Here is a 17,277-nt window from a genome sequence, read left to right as displayed (position 1 = left end):
AGTTACGAGACGCAGACGCACGATCTCACGCGGCAAGAATTGGTCACAACAAAGCAAAACAGAGGAAGAAAAAGGTCCGTGGGAAGGAACTAGACGAGCGAGAGGGATTTGATCGTACTTTTTGTCACGACACACCGTCCGTCACGACAAAGAATGGCGGTGCTTTATCGCGATTGATCCAAACACATAGCAGTCGCGCTGTTGCCCGCTACCCGTCTGCTTGGGTTCATGAGCGTAATGACGTATCTCAGGATTGGTACGCACAGGGAGGTGTCGTGCAAGACCAGATTGACTTGGGAACGTGTCTCGGTCAGGGCAGACAGGACCCTTTCGGCTCGTACGGGGGCAGGAATCTTCCTTGCCGACTACTTTCCGTCCTGGAAGACGGTGAGTAAGCCTTCGAATACTATTCAAGGTTGATAGCACTGCAAATCCGGGTCCCTCTCAGTCCTAGACAATCAAACAGGGCACCTCCAGGACTGCTAAACATAGCTTATGAAGTCGTCTGGCCAAAGATGGTTCATTCCGAGGACAATCAGCTGGCATTGACGAAGAAGTCTTGGAGACAGGCGGCGGTACATTACCCTTTTCTACTCCACTGCCAAGTCGTGGGCGCTGCCGCGGCTGCGTTGAGTGTTTGTGAAGATGAAATGGCGGCGAAATATCTTACCCTGAAACGGCTTGAGTATCAAATGACGGCGATCAAGCTCATCCGAGAGGAGCTCCAATTGATCAACAACGGAAAAGCCGAACCATCTGACGAGTTGATTATGGCAATTTTGAACCTTGTCACTTCGTCAGGAGATTTCAACGAGGCGCAGGGAGAAGAAGTTCATCCGAAATCGCCACTCGCACAGGCTCAGCCTGTCGGAAGAGTGAAATTGAATAATACGCACCTGTAGGCTGTACACATGCTTATCAAATGCAAGGGGGGTCTGCAGGGGTTGGAGTCATAGTAAGTCTTGCAGAAAAGCCCATGTCTGTTCTTGGAAATCGGGATTCCGAAGCCATACAACTTGCCAGTGTTAACTGCAAGTAGTGCTTTGGCATATATGGTGCAGGTGTAAGTCTATGCAGAATCACTTGGACCGGTATTGGCTAACGGCGTTTTCATAGCATTGACATTTATGTGTCCACCCTGAAGGGCAGCCGTCCACTGTATCCTTGGATGCACGGGTCTCAGAATCTGGCTGCAAAGGGAAAATGCATTCCAGATCAACAGGCGAAAGAGCTCTGCAAGGTCCTGGGGTCTGGGTTGACCGTACTGTCGTCTATTGATGTGAAGGTGCATCAGCTGTACCTCGAGGCTTGTGAAGTCACCGTCGCCCTAGACCAGTACCACCGGAGCGCAGAAGGATGTCCTGACTTATCAGATCGTGTGAACGCGAGAAATAAGACTCAACACGGCTTTTGTAGCCTGTCCCCGGCAGCAGAATCGAGGACAGACTCCTTTGAAGCCCTTTACGAGATATGTCGGATTGCCGGTCTGATCTTCTGTGATGTGGTAATACTGCCGTTACCATATAGCAGCGGTGTCAAAACTCGCCTGTCCCGTCGACTTCGCACGGTTCTAGAGTCTCCGTCTCTGCGCGTATTTTGGGAATCGGCCATCTATGGTGAATTGTTGACGTGGGTTGTCTTGATGGGAACGATTGCTGCCACCTTCACGAAAGCTCGGGGATGGTATTTACAGCAGCTGCGAGGGTTGGTTGACCATCAACAGCTGGACTGGAACGGATTCAAAGAGCTGATGAAGACATTCCTCTGGTGGAATTTCACATTCGAAGCCCCCATCGCCAGGATATGGAAGGAAATCAACGCACCAAGCTTCAAATCAAAGGCTCACTGCTCTACTTCAGCTTGTCTCGGCCCGGAGACTGTATCATTAGAAGTGATCTGACGCATTGGTAGGCGAGGAATGAATGGCCATGTTTTTGGAGTTCACGAGGGATGATGGAAAGGCATAACCCAGGTCAGAGGGGAAGAACTGACCGAGGTCCAAGCATCGACATCGAGCCGGCAATTGCCAGGTATAAGTAGAGACATCCGGTTCTGCCATTATAAATGACTCCATGCAGTCAACCAAGGCATGAATTCAGCTTCGCTACCTCCCTTGCTTTGATATAGTCGAAACGCCAGCTTCTTCAAACGCATACCAGCTGTACAAAATCTCAATGGTGCCACCCACATACACGCGTCAATGTCCAGAAATCATAGCAGGAATTCTCTCATGAAAGTCGTCAATCAATGGTACCTTCTTGCCACTTTCGTTCTCTCAGTCACCGTACTTCTCCGGGTTGTCCACTAGTCGTCCGACCATCACTTGTTGGCTGCTCTTGCCTCCGGCTCCCCATGGCCAAGTAGTCTCTATTTTCCACTGTGACACTCTTTGTCATATGGTTCACCTTGTAGATACCCACTAGCCGTTCGGCCAGTTCGAACATGTTGTTTCGCAAGGAAATGACAATAAACTGTGCGTTTTTGGTTCTCTCCTTGATGTATCCCGCGACGATTGACACCTGCAAGAAGGTCAGGTTAGCATTTCAGAGACACATCAATGGCCAACCAAGTAAATAACTTACATTTCTGAAGTCCAAAGCTGCATCAATTTCATCCATGACATACAAGGGTGTGGGCCGATACACATGGAGCGCAAACACTAGCGCAAGCGAACTCAATGTTTTCTCTCCGCCAGACAGGTTGCCAATGTTCTTCCAGCTTTTCTTTGGAGGCATGACGGAAAATAGAATGCCTTCAGAGAACGGATCGAGGCTGTCCACAAGTTCGAGTTCCGCGTTGCCTCCAAGAGTGATGAGCTGGTACATAGACTTTAGATGCGAGGAGATGGTCGTGAAGCCTGTCATGAACTGGGTAAGGCGAAGGTTTCGTAGATCAGTCAGGCGTGTTTTGGCAGCATCCCTGCTCTTCACGGCAGTCTTGAGATCGCTTGTTCGTGAAGCCACCTCTGCACATCGTCGCCGATATTCAGCTATGACGCTCAAATCGATGCTTGAGGCATTGGAGACCTTTTCTTCGAGTGCCGCGATTGAGGCAACAAGATGGTCTTTGTTTTTGTCCAATAGTTCATCGCGGGTGAATGTCTGCAACTGCCGTCGCGCCGGATTGGAAGGAGACTTGGGTTGCTCCTCCTCACCTTGTCCTTCATCGATGTCCATCGCGTCCGGGTCGACTTCAGGAGGTGCGTCGGGCATGTCTTCTTCATCTGCTGGCCGCTCAAGCTGTTGGCTGTGTTGGTCTTCTGTTATCGCTTCCAGGTCGGTAGTGTCATGTAATGTAAGCTTGGATAACTTCTCTGTCCAATAACGACTCTTCTTCCGGTTGTCCGCAAGGACCTTCTGATTTTCTTCGAGCTTGTTCCTCATCTCGATTTCGACAGCTCTCGTCGAGTTGAGTTCAGCGGTTTGCGTATCGAGATTCTTTTTCAAATCTCCAAGCTCGTCCTTCATACTGGTTTGTTGGTCTTCAGCTTGATCAACCTGAGCTCGCAGCTCTGCAGTAGCAGACTTGTGTTTCTCGATGTCCTGTTCCAGTCGTTCAAGGTCTTGGGATAGAGATTCAAGTTCTTTCTCCGCGTCCGATTTCGTCTTTTCATTCTTGACTCTAAGCTTCTCGTTCTTTGTCTTAGCTACTTCCGCGTTCGAGATATCGTCATTCAACATATCAATTCTTTCCTTGAGGCCGTCGACTCGTGCCTTTTGAGTTCGGAGTTGAATTCCACCAACCTCCATTATTCTGTCCTGCAAAGCTTGGATCTCGGCTTCTACACTGGCCGTCTCGGAGTGCAGTTGTTCGAGCTCCTTGTTCATTAATGAGATGTGCGTCTGAAGACGTATAATCTGGGAATCGTCCACTGAGGTGCTGGCCAACTCGGCTGTGAGATCCTGGATCCGTTTCTGGGCGTCTGCAATATTCCTCGTGCAGGTCTCGACCTCGAGATTGGTCTTCTGAATAGCGGTTTCCAGCCGAGGAATCTCTTCTTGCTTTTCTCTGAGGCTGGCTTCGAGTTCTCTTTGTCTGGTTTGAAAAGCCTCGAACTGTTTTTCCAATTGATCTCGTTCGTTCTCAAGCCTTTGTACTTGTTCTTTGGAAGTATCTGAAGACAACTTGGACGACATGGCCCCTCGCGCGACACGAGTTCCGCCACCACTCATGGTGCCAGAGACGTCAATCAACTGACCGTCGAGAGTGACGACCCGCCATCTCTTGGCACCATAAGCAATACGATTTGCCTGCTCGAGGTCTTGCGCAACCAGCGTGTTCTGCATGATGCTGTAGAAAGCCGGGGCAAACCGCTGGTCCTTTGGCTGGATGAGGTCAAATAGTCGAGGTACATTCTCGGGAGTTTGTATGGGAGACAGATCGCGCTGTGCCAATTTGTCGAGAAGAATGAAGTTCGCCCGTCCCAAGTTGTTCTTCCGGAGATATTCAATACACAGCTGGCCAACCTCGACATTGTCGACAACCATGTTCTCCAATGACGGACAGGCTGTGGAAATGGCAACATCGAACTTCTCGTCGATTGTACCCAGATTGCCGAGGCGACCATGGAAGCCATCAATACGACCCGAATCCCGGAGGCGCAACAGGCCCTTGAGAACGTTGCTTTGATTCTGGCTGGATGCGAGGCTTGCACGTGCATCATCAGCCTTTTGCCGTGCCGACGATATCTGTGCCCGGACCTCTGGCTCACTGGCGGCGAGTTTTTGTAAAGCATCTTGGATCTTCCTAATATCCTTCTCGAGTCGGGCCTTTTCATACTTTCGTTGTTGAATTTCTTCCAGCTTTGTGGCCTTGTCGGATTCAATGCTCGCAATCTTTTCATTGGCCTGGTCAATGGATTTCTGGCCGCTGTTAGCTTTTTCCTTGAGGATGTCAAGCTCGGATTGTGCAACGGCGATCGCTGACTGCTTTTGGTTTATTTTCGCGTTCCACGGCTCCAGTGATTTTTGCTTCGCCGCAATCTGGTCGGAGAAGCCTTGGGTCTTCCCTTTGAGATCATCCCTGATGGCGGCCAGCTTTTGTTCTTCTTGGCCCATCTCTTTCTCAAGTTCAAGAACCTCTGAGCCTTTGCGTTCGATATCTCCCGTATGCCTCTCGACGAGACTTTGAGCTTCAGATGCAGCCAATCGACTGGAAGTCGCCGCCTTTTCCGCCTTCTTTTGCTTCCCGCCGATAAATTTGCGCTTCTCGTCAAACTTGACACTCTCCTTATCGAATTTTGCGAGCTCTTTGTTCAGGTCCTGAACTTGCTTCTCGATACGTTCATACTGCTTGAGAGCTTTGTGGTAAGAACTTTCGAGCTCTCGGATAGCATCTTCATTGCCAGCGTGCTTCTCCAACTCGGCGTTGAGCTGCTCCTGAATTTGCTGTATTGCCTCTTCTGTGACCTTGGTGTTGTCCTCACATTCGCCAATGTATATCTGGTACAGGGCTGATTGCTTTTCTGCCAGCTCGTTCTCGTCGCGGATAAATGCCAAAGCTTTGTTTTTCCTGTCTTCAAGGCTATTCTTCTCTTTCTCGACATGCTGAACACGACCTTGCTTCTCAACGCAAATCTCATTGAGGCTTTCAAGTTCGACAGCTGCTTCTTCAATAGGTGTCTTATACTTTGAGGTACCAATGATGTCTTCGAGGTACTCCAACAGTCCATCGTCGTGCTCGTTTGCAGCTTTTGGCTTCATCTGCGCGATCGACTCAACCTCGCCCTGTAAGATCAAGAATCGCTTGTGGTCCAGGTCGATACCCTTGTCCTTCAACAACGTCGTCACTGTCGTAAAATTGGTCGTCCTACCGTTCAAGTAATAGTTGCTCGTGTTGTTCTTGAACGCCTTCCTGGAAACCACGAGTTCCGAGTCTGGGACGACTTCGTGCTTCCCTCCGGGTAAATCCACGATCTCTTGGAAGTAGACCTCAACCTCACAAAAATCAAGGTCCTGGTAGTGCGCCGAGTTGTGAATCAGTGCGGAGATCTTACCCTGTCTCATCTTGCTCGCTCTAAACCCAAAAACAAAGAGCAGAGAGTCAATGACGTTAGACTTTCCAGAGCCATTGGGTCCAACAACTGCAGAGAACGAAGCATGAAAGGGCCCAACGACCTGCTTCCCAGCATAGCTTTTGAAATTTGTCATGACGAGTTGTCGGATAACCATCCTAGACTTGGGTCCCGTAGGCTCTTCAGCAATGGGAACTGCCTGCGCTCTTGCCCGTATAACGATATCCATAGGCTTCTCTACCATTAGATCAGCCGGTCTTGTTGGCTTGCGATTTTCTTGATCTGCGTCGAGCGGGGTATGTTTGTTCAATGCCTGGCTAGTGATGTCTTTCAATGGTGTCCCTGTTAGAGTATCACGTCCCGAGCTGTCGGTGGCTTCAGGCGGTGGTAGTTCAGGTAGAGGAGGTGCGACCGAGGACCGCCGGCTTTTTCGAGGAACGACACTTTTTCGTTTTCGCGGCGATGCAGTCTTGGTTGGAGAGGTAGGTCCGCTGGAAGCCATGGTCTCTTCTGGATCGAATATCTGCGAAGGCTCGATGCCTTCACCCGTCTTGAGCTTGCGCGGCCGCGCGGACCTCTTGGGCGTCGCATCGACGTTTGCAGTTGTCTGCCTTCGCGTGGACTTTCGCGGACTTCGCTTCGGTGCGGGCGTAAACTCCTCGTCGTCTTCTTCTTTGATGAAGCTCAGCTCGTCGTCCGAGTCTTCCACTATAACGTTTTTGCGCGCGGCCCGACGCGTGGGTCGAACTGGTGATTCAGCTGACATCCTGAACTGGATCTCTTGAAGTGTTTGGATGCTGCCGCTGCGGTTGAGAGAGCTCAGTGTTTGTCCGTGTTGACATGGACGAAAGAGGAAATGACCCGGTCGGTGCCAAGCGCTGCGGGCATCAAGTCGGCCTATCGGATCAACATTCTTCCGTCCGCCCCCAACTTTCGACGAGAGCCAACTTTCCCTTGCATTGTGCGACATTGGACTACTGCCTCCGTGGCTGGCAGTGCAGCTGCATAAGTGTCCTCGGTTTCGCCAGTTGAGCGCCAGTAGCACAGAAACCGGGCGCAAGGCCGGTGGCTGAGACAGGGCAGCAATGCAGCACTGCCCCCTTGTTTCGTGGTGTCTACGAGGTACTCGGCACCTGTATGAATATATCAGCCCATGCCAGCCTTATTCTGGCGCATGGGCTTCATCTCTTTCTGCGATCTGATCAAGTAAGGTCTCTTCAACAACTCCTGAACCGTGCTCTCACAAATGGCCGTGACATCAGCGGACGACCTACCTACCGACGTCCACCAGCATGTTGGCTTCGTGTCTGTCGGCCCGGTACGCAGCACCATAGAACTCGTGTGGGGCTGCGTGTTTACAATCATCATCTGCACTTGGAATATTCAGCATCTTACAATTGCTTCTCCCTACAAGTCCGCATGGAGGGGTATGACCCGCAAAATCGGCTGGGCCCTGTTCACCATAATTGCCCCGGAATATGTTAGTATCCAGGCGATTAATGAATATGTCGGTGCCCGCATCCAAAATCGGGAGATGCGGGACCTCGGGCTCAGATGGTGGACAACGAAACATTCATTCTTCGGCAATATAGGCGGGTACCTGTTGGAGTATCAAAACGAGGGCCAAATCATTGTCAGATTCCCAGAGATCGAATGGCTAGTAACAGAAAAGTTGTTGGTTCTGCCAGAGATCGCAGGTTGGGAGATCGACGGCCTGGCTCGTGAGGACGGCTTCCGAAAAGCAGTTGCTGTTGTACAGCTTATCTGGTTCGCTCTTCAATGCATTGGCCGGACCGTGGAAGGAATGGAGTCGGCCCTTTTCGAAGTCGTGACGCTGTGCTTTGTCACTTGCACGATTGTCACTTTGATCTTCTGGTGGAAGAAGCCGGCAGGGGTCGCCATACGAAGAAAAATTTCTTGCCCCTCGATCAGCGGTGAAGATATCGACAGAATGCTCGAGAGAACACACGGAGACAGGTTCAAGTTGATCCAAGAATTACAGTTACGCCAAAAGGACAATGCCGACGACCACATGAATCAGTATTGGATCGGCATAGTGTTCTTTCTGGCCGGAGCGGTCGGGGTATGGCACCTTGCAGCGTGGAACTACTCGTTCCCTAGCTCGGTTGAGCGCATACTCTGGAGAGCTTCGAGCATCACCACGGTTATTCTGCCGATCATCTTCTTTTTCACCATAATTGCCGAAGGTAAATTCGACTCTCTACCCCTTTGGATTGTGGTATCTTTTTTAATGTGCACCTATATCGTCGCACGAACATATCTTGTGGTCGAGACGATCATATCGCTGCGGTCAGCGCCATCAGGAATCTACGAGCGTGTCAGATGGAGCGAATTTATACCTCACGTCTGACAAGATGTATGTCGGTCTGCCGAACAAAAGGCGATTTGAGAGTCTATGTATTTGTGGCGGTGTTTAATATCTCAATACGTAACGGGCGACTCCATATTCATATACGATGACATATCTTGATCTCCAAAAAAGGTTACGACTGTCTGGACCATTTTCCCATCACGAAGCTGCTCCAGGTGACGAGCTAGGAGTAACCGAGGAACGGCAGGCGGATTACACGATCGAATACCCTGGAGTAAGTGACCAGATCAGAGGTGAAAACGTAGACGAAAAGGTAGACTTGCTCTGGGATGATCGTACTCTCGACAATTGAAATCTTTTCTATATTCCACCCTATTTCGCCAAAAATGCCTGGAAGGCTGAGTGCTCGATAACGACGTTGCCGACAGCCTTGAGCTTCTTCCTACCCTCCTTTTGCCTTTCCAGCAACTTCATCCTTCTCGTCTTATCCGCGGCGTGTAATTTTGCAGTGACATCCTTCCTGAACGGTTTCAATGTTTCCCGGGCAATGATTTGTCGGCCGACGGCAGCTTGAATTATCACCTCGAACATTTGCCGATCGACGTGTTCCTTAAATTTCTCCACCCACTGTTTTCCCACTTGCCGGACTTGGGAGTGATGCATGACGCGGGAGATGGCGTCGACAGGCTCTTTATTGACCAGCAGTTGGAGTTTCACTATGTTGCTGACTCGCCACTCGGCTTCTTCATAATCCAGGGTAGCATAGCCTTTGGTCGCCGACTTCAATTTTCCGAAGAAGTCGTCCACGAGGTGGGCTAAGGGCATTTCGTACTTGAGGATGACTTGGGAGGAAGTGAAATATTCCATAGACTTTTGTTCGCCCCGATTAGCCTCACAGAGCTCCATGACTTTTCCCAAGTATTCTTCGGGGAAGGTCAATGTTGCTAGAACGTAGGGTTCGCGGAGTTCTGCAACATTCCTGCGTGTTTCCTCGCTGTCAGGGAACTCGGCCGGATTCGTGATGACCTCCTCCTTGCCATTCTTGTAAAGTACTTTGAATGGGACAGTAGGTGGAGTGATGATGATACTTGCCCCATGTTCTTGTCGAAGTCGGTCTTCAAAGACGGAGCAATGTAGTGTTCCCAGGAAACCCAAACGAAAGCCAGCGCCAAGTGCCAGCGATGATTCCTTCTGGATCGTGACGCTTCGATCGTTCAGTAAGAGCTGGTTAATGCTATCTTCAAGATGTTCGAATTCACCCTGGTCCACAGGAAATGCGGCCACGAAGACCATTGGTTTGGGTTCTTCGAAGCCCGGGAGGGGCTTGACTTGGTTTCCGAAACCAACCTTCGTGTACGTATCTCCGATCTTGGCTTCGCTGCTCTTTCTCATCGAGGGATTGAAATAGACATATCCAACCTGTCCAGCCCGAAGAACCTTTTGAGGAGTTTGATCGGGGTACATGATACCGACTTCGCCCACAGTATACTTGAGGCCTGTCGCGAAGGAGACGACCTGATCTCCCGCACGAAGTTCACCATCGAATATGCGTACCAACAGAATAACTCCTTTGTAACTTGAATACCAGGAGTCTACCAGAAACAGTCGCAGGGGTTTCCTATAATCTCCAACCGGGCTTTTACCGTCAGCAATGATTTCCAATGGGAGCACAACTTGCTACCTACGCCGGAATCTTTTCAATCACAGCTGGAAGGATACTCTCCACGTTCAGCCCTGTCTTTGCTGACACTAAAACAGCTGAATCGGGATCGAGTTCAAAGGCATCATGCATCTGCTCCAACGCCCTCGGAGCGTCGGCATGAGGCAAGTCGACTTTGTTGATGACCGGGATCAACGACAAGCCTTGTGCGAAAGCAAGATAGAAATTGGCGACTGTCTGAGCTTGGACACCTTGACTGGCGTCCACCAACAACAGGGCCCCTCCACAACTTGCATAACTTCGCGAGACTTCGGCACGGAAATCAACGTGACCAGGGGTGTCCACCAGATGAAGCAGGTAGTCTTGCCCTTTGTAGTTGTAGATCATGGAACATGTTTGAGCTTTGACGGTGATGCCCCGTTCTCTTTCTACATCCAGCTTATCCAGGACTTGCTTGTTCGAGCCCGGCTGGATGGTACCGGTCAGCTCCAAAAGTCGGTCGCTAAGTGTGCTCTTCCCATGGTCGACATGCGCAACGATGCAGAAGTTACGGTATCGTTCAATGGGGATGGCGGCGATCCGAGTTTCGAGGTCGCCAGGAGGAGTGCTAGTTGGCGCGTACCGGGAAGCAGAGGTTGCAAAGGATCGCAATCCGGATTTATGCCATATTGAGGCAGAAGCGGTGCTTAACGCAGCTCTTCGCCGTGCAAAGATCTGCAGCCATGATCGCATGGGTCAGAATATCAGGGGTGGTGACGGACATTGACCTGACTGCGCATTGTGAGATGGTAGAAAAACTTGCCTGCGCTGAGGGCGAAAAGTAAGGGAGAGCACGTTGCCGATTATCGCCCGGTCAACAATCAGCATCAACACAAAACCCCCCGACTTACCGTCAACCAACACTCTACTCTGCACTGAACACCCAACATGAGCAAGATGGCAGTAGAAAAGAAAGACAAGTCGCAGTTGCACAAAGTTGCCCTCAAAGGTAAGTTTACACTGACCGTCGCGACGATCATGTACTGATGGGTGTGCAGGGTCATCGAAGACAGTCGCAGAATTCGTAAGTTTATTCCTCCTGATCTCACACGCGCCGACACTGAGGGAAAGCAGTTCGAATACTCGATAAACACGATACTGTGAGCCACATCATTGAAAGATTAGAGGATTAAATAGTGATATATTACAGGTTTCAGAGAGGCGTATATCCTGCAGAGGATTTCACACCGTGAGTCAAATGGAAACACCGGGAAAACATTTGACTAATGATCAGGCAGGGTCAAGAAATATGGACTCAATATGCTCGTCTCCTCAGACGATCAGGTCAAGGCGTACATTAAGAAGATCATGTCACAACTGAACAAATGGATGGTTGGAGGCAAGATCTCGAAGCTGGTGGTGGTCATCACTAGCAAGGAGACGGGCGAACACGTTGAGAGGTGGCAGTTTGATGTCCAAATTCTTGGGAAGTCTTCGAAACAGCGCTCATCAAAAAGGATGGCGGACAAGGAAAACACTGCACCCGAGTAAGCTACACCCGGAGCAATCTATGCGACAAGTCTAACAAGAGAACAGAGAGGCTGCTGCAGAAGAGCCCGAGCCCGAGAAGACGGAGACTCAAATACAGGAAGAGATCCAAGCCATCTTTCGCCAGATTACAGCGTCCGTCACATTTCTGCCGGTGTTGGATGGAAACTGCACCTTCAATGTGTTGGTCTACGCGGATGCAGATTCGGACGTGCCTATCGAGTGGGGAGACAGCGATGCCAAAGAAATCAAGAACGCAGAGAAGGTCCAACTGCGCAGTTTCAGCACCAGCAACCACAAGGTAGATACCATGGTCAGCTATCGATTGGCGGAATGATATTTCCAGGGTCTTGAGGACAGCATGGAGTTTGGGAGGTGGTGTCAGGAGTGATAGGAATTGATGGAAGGTCACACAGCATGGACTGTCGACTTGAAATACACAGCAAGCTACAGAAATACATCAGTGTAATTGATGATCATGATCATGATTGGTTCGGAGGGCAGACACTGCTCAGCCTTATATCAAGTCACAAATCACAAGTGGGGTGAAGTTGGAGAAACTTTTTGCGGTCACCCACCATAGTTTCTAGTTTCTTTGGCCTCCAGAAATAAATGATTCACGTCGCAACATACACCGCGCCCGTCTTCCCAAACGAACCCTAGATCTTCTGTTGCATTCGACCGAGCCTCATGTTCTGAGCTGAACGTCAGCAGTCGCGCCGATGCCTGACCATCCTTCGTGTTCCGCATTCCTCCCCCGCGTCCTGCGGTGATTAGTACAAAGCAACATGGCTGCAGCCACACAGGTCCAGGATATGGTCCTGGGAAAAGAGCAGGTGATAAATGATGTTCCCAAAGTGATCAAGGAAATCCAATTTGGCGTCTTGTAGGGTTGACTGAGGTGGCACTTTGAGAACGATTCTGATGTCTCTAGCTCGGATCAAGATATAATCAACCAGTCTGCCGTTGAACTCGTCGACCGCCGCCTGTTCGATCTCGACAAGACACGCTCGGATGGAACTCGTGCTATCGCTGAATACGGGCCTCTTGATAGGCGCATGGGCGTTTCGTCGAAGCAGAACACATGCGAAACCTGCGGACAACATCTGCAAGAGTGCAATGGTCACTTTGGCCATGTCCGACTGGTCCTTCCTGTTTACCACGTCGGATACTTCAGAAAAGTTATCCAGATTCTACAGAGCATTTGCAAGGCACGCACTATGTTCGAACCCGCCGCCACAAATACTGACCTTTTCAGGACTGTTCCTGCATTCTCCTCTCCGAAGCCGACCGCCGAAAATTCCTGAGCGCAATCCGCAGATCACAAAATGATAGCTTGAAACAGGCTGCTATTGTCAGACGGGTTGCAGATCAATGCAAGAAGACGAAAGTGTGCTTCGAATGCGGCGCCGTCAATGGCTTGGTTCGGAAAGCGACGACGCATTCTCTCAAGATAACTCACGACAAATTCAAGTCCTATAATGCCTCCACCTCCGCGAAAAAGGTACCGCCGCCTGAAAAGGTCGCTTTTGACAAATCTTTCGAGAGCGCCAAGCTTGCCAACTCGGAACTCGAGAAGCATCTTAAGAAGGCAATGGATGATTTGACCCCGCTTCGAGCTCTGCGTCTGTTCAAACGAATCCGTCGTACCGATCGTGAATTGCTCGGACTCTTTTCCGCGAAACCAGAATCTTTTCTTTGGACATATGTCCCTGCTCCTCCTGCGTGTATCCGACCGTCGGTAGGACAAGAGGCTTCAAGCACCGAAGACGACATCACCGCTAAGCTCGGGGATATTGTCGCTGCGAATGATGCGTTGCGCGAAACTCTTGAGAAGGGGTTGCCCTCCTCGCAGATCATGGAACACTGGGATTATTTGTCCCTCCAACTGGCGATGTACATCAACAGTGACGTACCCGGTCTAGCAAAAGGGGAATTTGGCAAACAGATCAGGGGGTTCGTCCAACGTCTCAAAGGCAAGCAAGGACGCTTTCGAGGCAACCTTTCCGGCAAACGAGTCGATTTCTCGGCGCGGACGGTCATCTCCCCTGACCCTAACCTGCGCATCGATGAAGTCGCAGTCCCCATCTTAGTGGCAAAAAACATGACGTACCCAGAAGTGGTCAACGAGCTCAACATTGAGAAGTTACGACAACGAGTACGCAACGGACCCAATGTCTGGCCAGGAGCCAACCATGTGATTAAGAAGGAAGGGTTCAAGAATTCTTTGAAGTACAACACCCATCTCACGGCGAATCATCTGAAGGAAGGCGACATCGTTGAACGCCATCTTGAAGATGGCGATGTGGTTTTGTTCAACCGCCAGCCTTCGCTGCACAAACTCAGTATCCTTAGCCATTTCGTCAAGGTTCGACCCCATCGGACATTTCGATTGAACGAGTGTGTCTGCAACCCTTACAATGCCGATTTTGATGGAGACGAAATGAATCTCCACGTCCCCCAGACAGAAGAAGCGCGGACGGAAGCAATGCTTTTGATGGGCGTCAAGCACAACATTGTGACCCCCAAAAATGGCGAGCCGATTATATCGGCAATTCAGGACTTTATCACCGCGTCGTTCCTGCTGAGCAGCCTGGATCAGTTCTTCGATAAGAAAACATTCGTGACGATGTGCTGTGGGATGCTGGAGCCTGAGACAAAATTTGACCTTCCTCCCCCTGCAATCATCAAGCCTCAGACACTTTGGACGGGCAAGCAGGTTTTCAGTGTCTTGATGCGTCCGAACAAGGAGTCGCACGTGAGAGTCAATCTTGACGCTGCCTGCCGAGACCACAATCAATACCACCCTGGCCTACATCGAGACCTTCAGGATGATAGTTTCTTATGTATCCGCAATTCAGAGGTGCTTTGCGGTCGGATGGACAAGTCAACAGTCGGATCAGGAAAGAAGAACTCAATCTTCTACATTCTATACCGTGATTTCGGACCTGATGCTGCCGCTCAAGGGATGAACCGCCTTTCGAAACTCTGCGCCAGGTGGCTGGGCAATCAAGGCTTCACTGTTGGTATCAGTGATGTTACACCGCCTGAAAAGCTCGTCAAAGAAAAGGCCGATATGATAGCCAAAGTGTTCGACGAGTGTAGCTCTTTTGCCCGCGACTCAAAGGCGGGTAAGCTGAAGCGCAAGGCCGGTTTGGACGATGCAGGCACCCTCGAAGCAGAACAGATCCGAGTGTTGAGTACGGTTCGAACCAACATCGCCGGAATTCTAACATCCCAGCTCAGTAAAAACAACACCCCAATGGTCATGGCCGTCTCTGGCTCCAAGGGCTCGAACATCAACGTGGCGCAGATGGCAGCCCTTCTAGGACAACAAGATATTGAAGGAAAGCGTGTCGCCGATGGTTTCCAGGACCGTACATTACCGCATTTCTTGAAACATGAACGATCTCCTCCCTCAAAAGGTTTCGTTTCGAACAGCTTCTTCAGCGGTCTACTCCCTTACGAGTTTTTGTTCCATGCTGTTGGAGGTCGGGTTGGTCTTGTGGATACTGCGGTCAAAACAGCAGAAACCGGATATATGTCAAGGCGACTGATGAAGTCTCTCGAGGATCTTTCAACAAATTACGATCGCACGGTCCGCAACTCCGCTTCCAACATTGTACAGTTTCGTTTTGGGGATGACGATCTCGACCCTGTCGATATGGAGGCAAGTGCTAAACCGGTCGACTTCGAACGCACCTACGCTCATGTCGAGGCAACTACCTTTGATATGAAGGACCAAGGCCTGAAGGATACCGAAATCTTCAATGTCATGGAAGAGATGCTGTCAACAAAGAGAGACCTGCTGACAAGAGTCGGGCTCAATAGTGTCGAGCTTCGATATGATGCTGATGACGATAAACTGGTCGACCAAAATGAGAGCAATCGAGCATTCCTACAATCGATCCATGACTTTGTCATGGCAAAGTGCCACGCCTTTAATGAGGCGAGGGCGGAAAAACAGCGGTTTGCACTGCCACCCTCTGGAACGGGCTCTAGCGGAAAGCGAAAAGCTGAAGCCGAGCCAGACGACGCGGGCGAGGAAGGACCTGCTCAGAAACGACGTACGGGCAGAAAAGGCGCAATTCCTACCACGTCAAAAGTTTCGAAGAACCAAAGGCCCGTCCCAGCAGAGGATCGCATGCGAACGAAGCCGTCTCCGTCCACGAAAGATCGCTTTGAGCTCACGTCTAAGCTTTCTAGAAAGACGCTGGAAGCGTTTGTGAACCTCTGCTTGGAGAAATATGAGCGAGCACGTGTAGAACCCGGGCACGCGGTCGGGGCTGTGGGTGCACAGTCCATAGGAGAACCAGGAACCCAAATGACGCTGAAAACTTTCCATTTCGCCGGTGTCGCTGGCATGAGTTTGACAGCAGGTGTTCCCCGAATTAAGGAAATCATCAATGCCTCGAGGGAGATCAGTACTCCCGTCATCACTTGCCGGTTAGAGCGCCGAAGAGATCTGTCCATACCCGAAGGCCTTGCCCGCATCGTCAAAGGCCGGATCGAAAATCTGTTTCTGGCAGACGTAACGTCTTATATCGAAATCCACCACTTTTTAGACCGACCAAGTTGCATCGACCTCCAAATCTCATTGGACACGATTACCGAGCTGGGTCTCGATCTCACTGTGGAGGACATCGTAACTGCCATCCAAAAACATCGACAACTCAAATCTGCCAAACTGAGGATCGAATTTCGCGGCAAAGATAAGCTCAGGATACTCACAGATTTTGCGATCAAGTCTGCAAAGAGAGGGGCGGCAGCCAAGGCTGATGAGGAAGGTCAAAGTGAACGTCTCATTCGGCTTCAGACTCTGCGTCGCATACTGCCCAACGTGCACGTCCTGGGTCATCCTCTAGCAACTAGAGCAGTGGTCATGGCAGAAGACGATCCAAGGTCAGACGAGATCAAGGCCATGCGTAGGTCTTTGGCACAGGCGGTGAAGGCCGAGCAGGCTGATTCTAGCGCCGACGCTGAAGTCAAAAACGAAGCCATGGGGGGAACAGGCGATGTTCCCTCCGACCTGTCCTCAAAAATCAAAGTCGAGGAGCCAACGCCATCCGTTTCCCTCCATGCCGTGCCGCAAAAAGACACTGCACCTGTGCAAATGCACAAAGTCATGGTCGAAGGCTACGGTCTCCGCTATTGTATGAACACCGAAGGTGTCGACCCCTATCATACCGAAACGAACTCTGTGATGGAAACTCTTCAGGTCCTCGGCATCGAAGCCGCCCGCTCCAAAATCATCACTGAAATCCAAGAAGTTACCAAAGGTCTCTCGATCGATCCGCGTCATATGTATCTGTTGGCCGACGTGATGACCTACAAAGGCGAGGTGTTGGGCATCACGCGTTTCGGGCTGGCCAAAATGCGTGACTCGGTGTTACAGCTGGCCAGTTTCGAGAAGACGGCCGACCACGTCTTTGATGCCGGGGCGGCAGGCAAGGTCGACCGGATCGAGGGAGTCAGCGAGAGTGTGATCGTCGGCAAAACCATGGGCGTGGGCACCGGGAGCGTCGAGGTTGTGAGGTATTTGAACCTTGGCGCTAATGTCTCAAGCAAGACAGGGGCGTTGAAGAAGAAAGCCTGTATTTTCGAGGACAGTTGGGAGAAGGCGGCCAGGAAGGAGAGGATGAGAAGATGAGTGTAGGATTACAGCCCAACATGAGCGTCTTTTTTGGTGGCCATCTAGCAAAGCTCGTCGACTTGATACGCAGTGGCACTCACCACCTTTGCTTA

General features: G+C 50.7%; 6 protein-coding genes across 6 annotated transcripts; 4 read left to right on the top strand and 2 right to left on the bottom strand.

Moving 5' to 3' along the window:
• Positions 1-515: 515 nt before the first annotated feature.
• AYL99_01520 (hypothetical protein) lies at positions 516-1,900 on the top strand (the record flags this gene model as incomplete). The annotated part of the gene is made up of 4 exons (XM_018833036.1): positions 516-875; positions 930-955; positions 1,040-1,063; positions 1,117-1,900. The coding sequence occupies 4 exons, from the start codon at positions 516-518 to the stop codon at positions 1,898-1,900; spliced, it is 1,194 nt and encodes a 397-aa protein (XP_018698915.1).
• Positions 1,901-2,279: 379 nt separating this feature from the next.
• AYL99_01519 (hypothetical protein) lies at positions 2,280-6,779 on the bottom strand (the record flags this gene model as incomplete). Its single annotated transcript, XM_018833035.1, has 2 exons — positions 2,280-2,519; positions 2,583-6,779. 2 exons carry the CDS (start codon positions 6,777-6,779, stop codon positions 2,280-2,282), a joined length of 4,437 nt encoding a protein of 1,478 aa, XP_018698914.1.
• Positions 6,780-7,259: 480 nt separating this feature from the next.
• On the top strand, positions 7,260-8,384 carry AYL99_01518 (hypothetical protein; the record flags this gene model as incomplete). Its single annotated transcript, XM_018833034.1, has 1 exon — positions 7,260-8,384. The coding sequence occupies one exon, from the start codon at positions 7,260-7,262 to the stop codon at positions 8,382-8,384; it is 1,125 nt and encodes a 374-aa protein (XP_018698913.1).
• A 333-nt stretch (positions 8,385-8,717) lies between these two features.
• On the bottom strand, positions 8,718-10,737 carry AYL99_01517 (translation factor GUF1, mitochondrial; the record flags this gene model as incomplete). The annotated part of the gene is made up of 2 exons (XM_018833033.1): positions 8,718-9,981; positions 10,031-10,737. 2 exons carry the CDS (start codon positions 10,735-10,737, stop codon positions 8,718-8,720), a joined length of 1,971 nt encoding a protein of 656 aa, XP_018698912.1.
• Positions 10,738-10,932: 195 nt separating this feature from the next.
• On the top strand, positions 10,933-11,869 carry AYL99_01516 (hypothetical protein; the record flags this gene model as incomplete). Its single annotated transcript, XM_018833032.1, has 6 exons — positions 10,933-10,993; positions 11,043-11,068; positions 11,119-11,144; positions 11,195-11,233; positions 11,283-11,531; positions 11,581-11,869. 6 exons carry the CDS (start codon positions 10,933-10,935, stop codon positions 11,867-11,869), a joined length of 690 nt encoding a protein of 229 aa, XP_018698911.1.
• Positions 11,870-12,320: 451 nt separating this feature from the next.
• On the top strand, positions 12,321-17,182 carry AYL99_01515 (hypothetical protein; the record flags this gene model as incomplete). The annotated part of the gene is made up of 3 exons (XM_018833031.1): positions 12,321-12,418; positions 12,467-12,713; positions 12,791-17,182. 3 exons carry the CDS (start codon positions 12,321-12,323, stop codon positions 17,180-17,182), a joined length of 4,737 nt encoding a protein of 1,578 aa, XP_018698910.1.
• Between the last annotated feature and the right edge of the window lie 95 nt (positions 17,183-17,277).

Source organism: Fonsecaea erecta (genome assembly GCF_001651985.1).
Source record: "Fonsecaea erecta strain CBS 125763 chromosome Unknown Scaff1, whole genome shotgun sequence".
NCBI classification, from domain to species: Eukaryota; Fungi; Ascomycota; class Eurotiomycetes; order Chaetothyriales; family Herpotrichiellaceae; genus Fonsecaea; species Fonsecaea erecta.
This window is presented reverse-complemented; position numbering and strand designations above follow the sequence as displayed.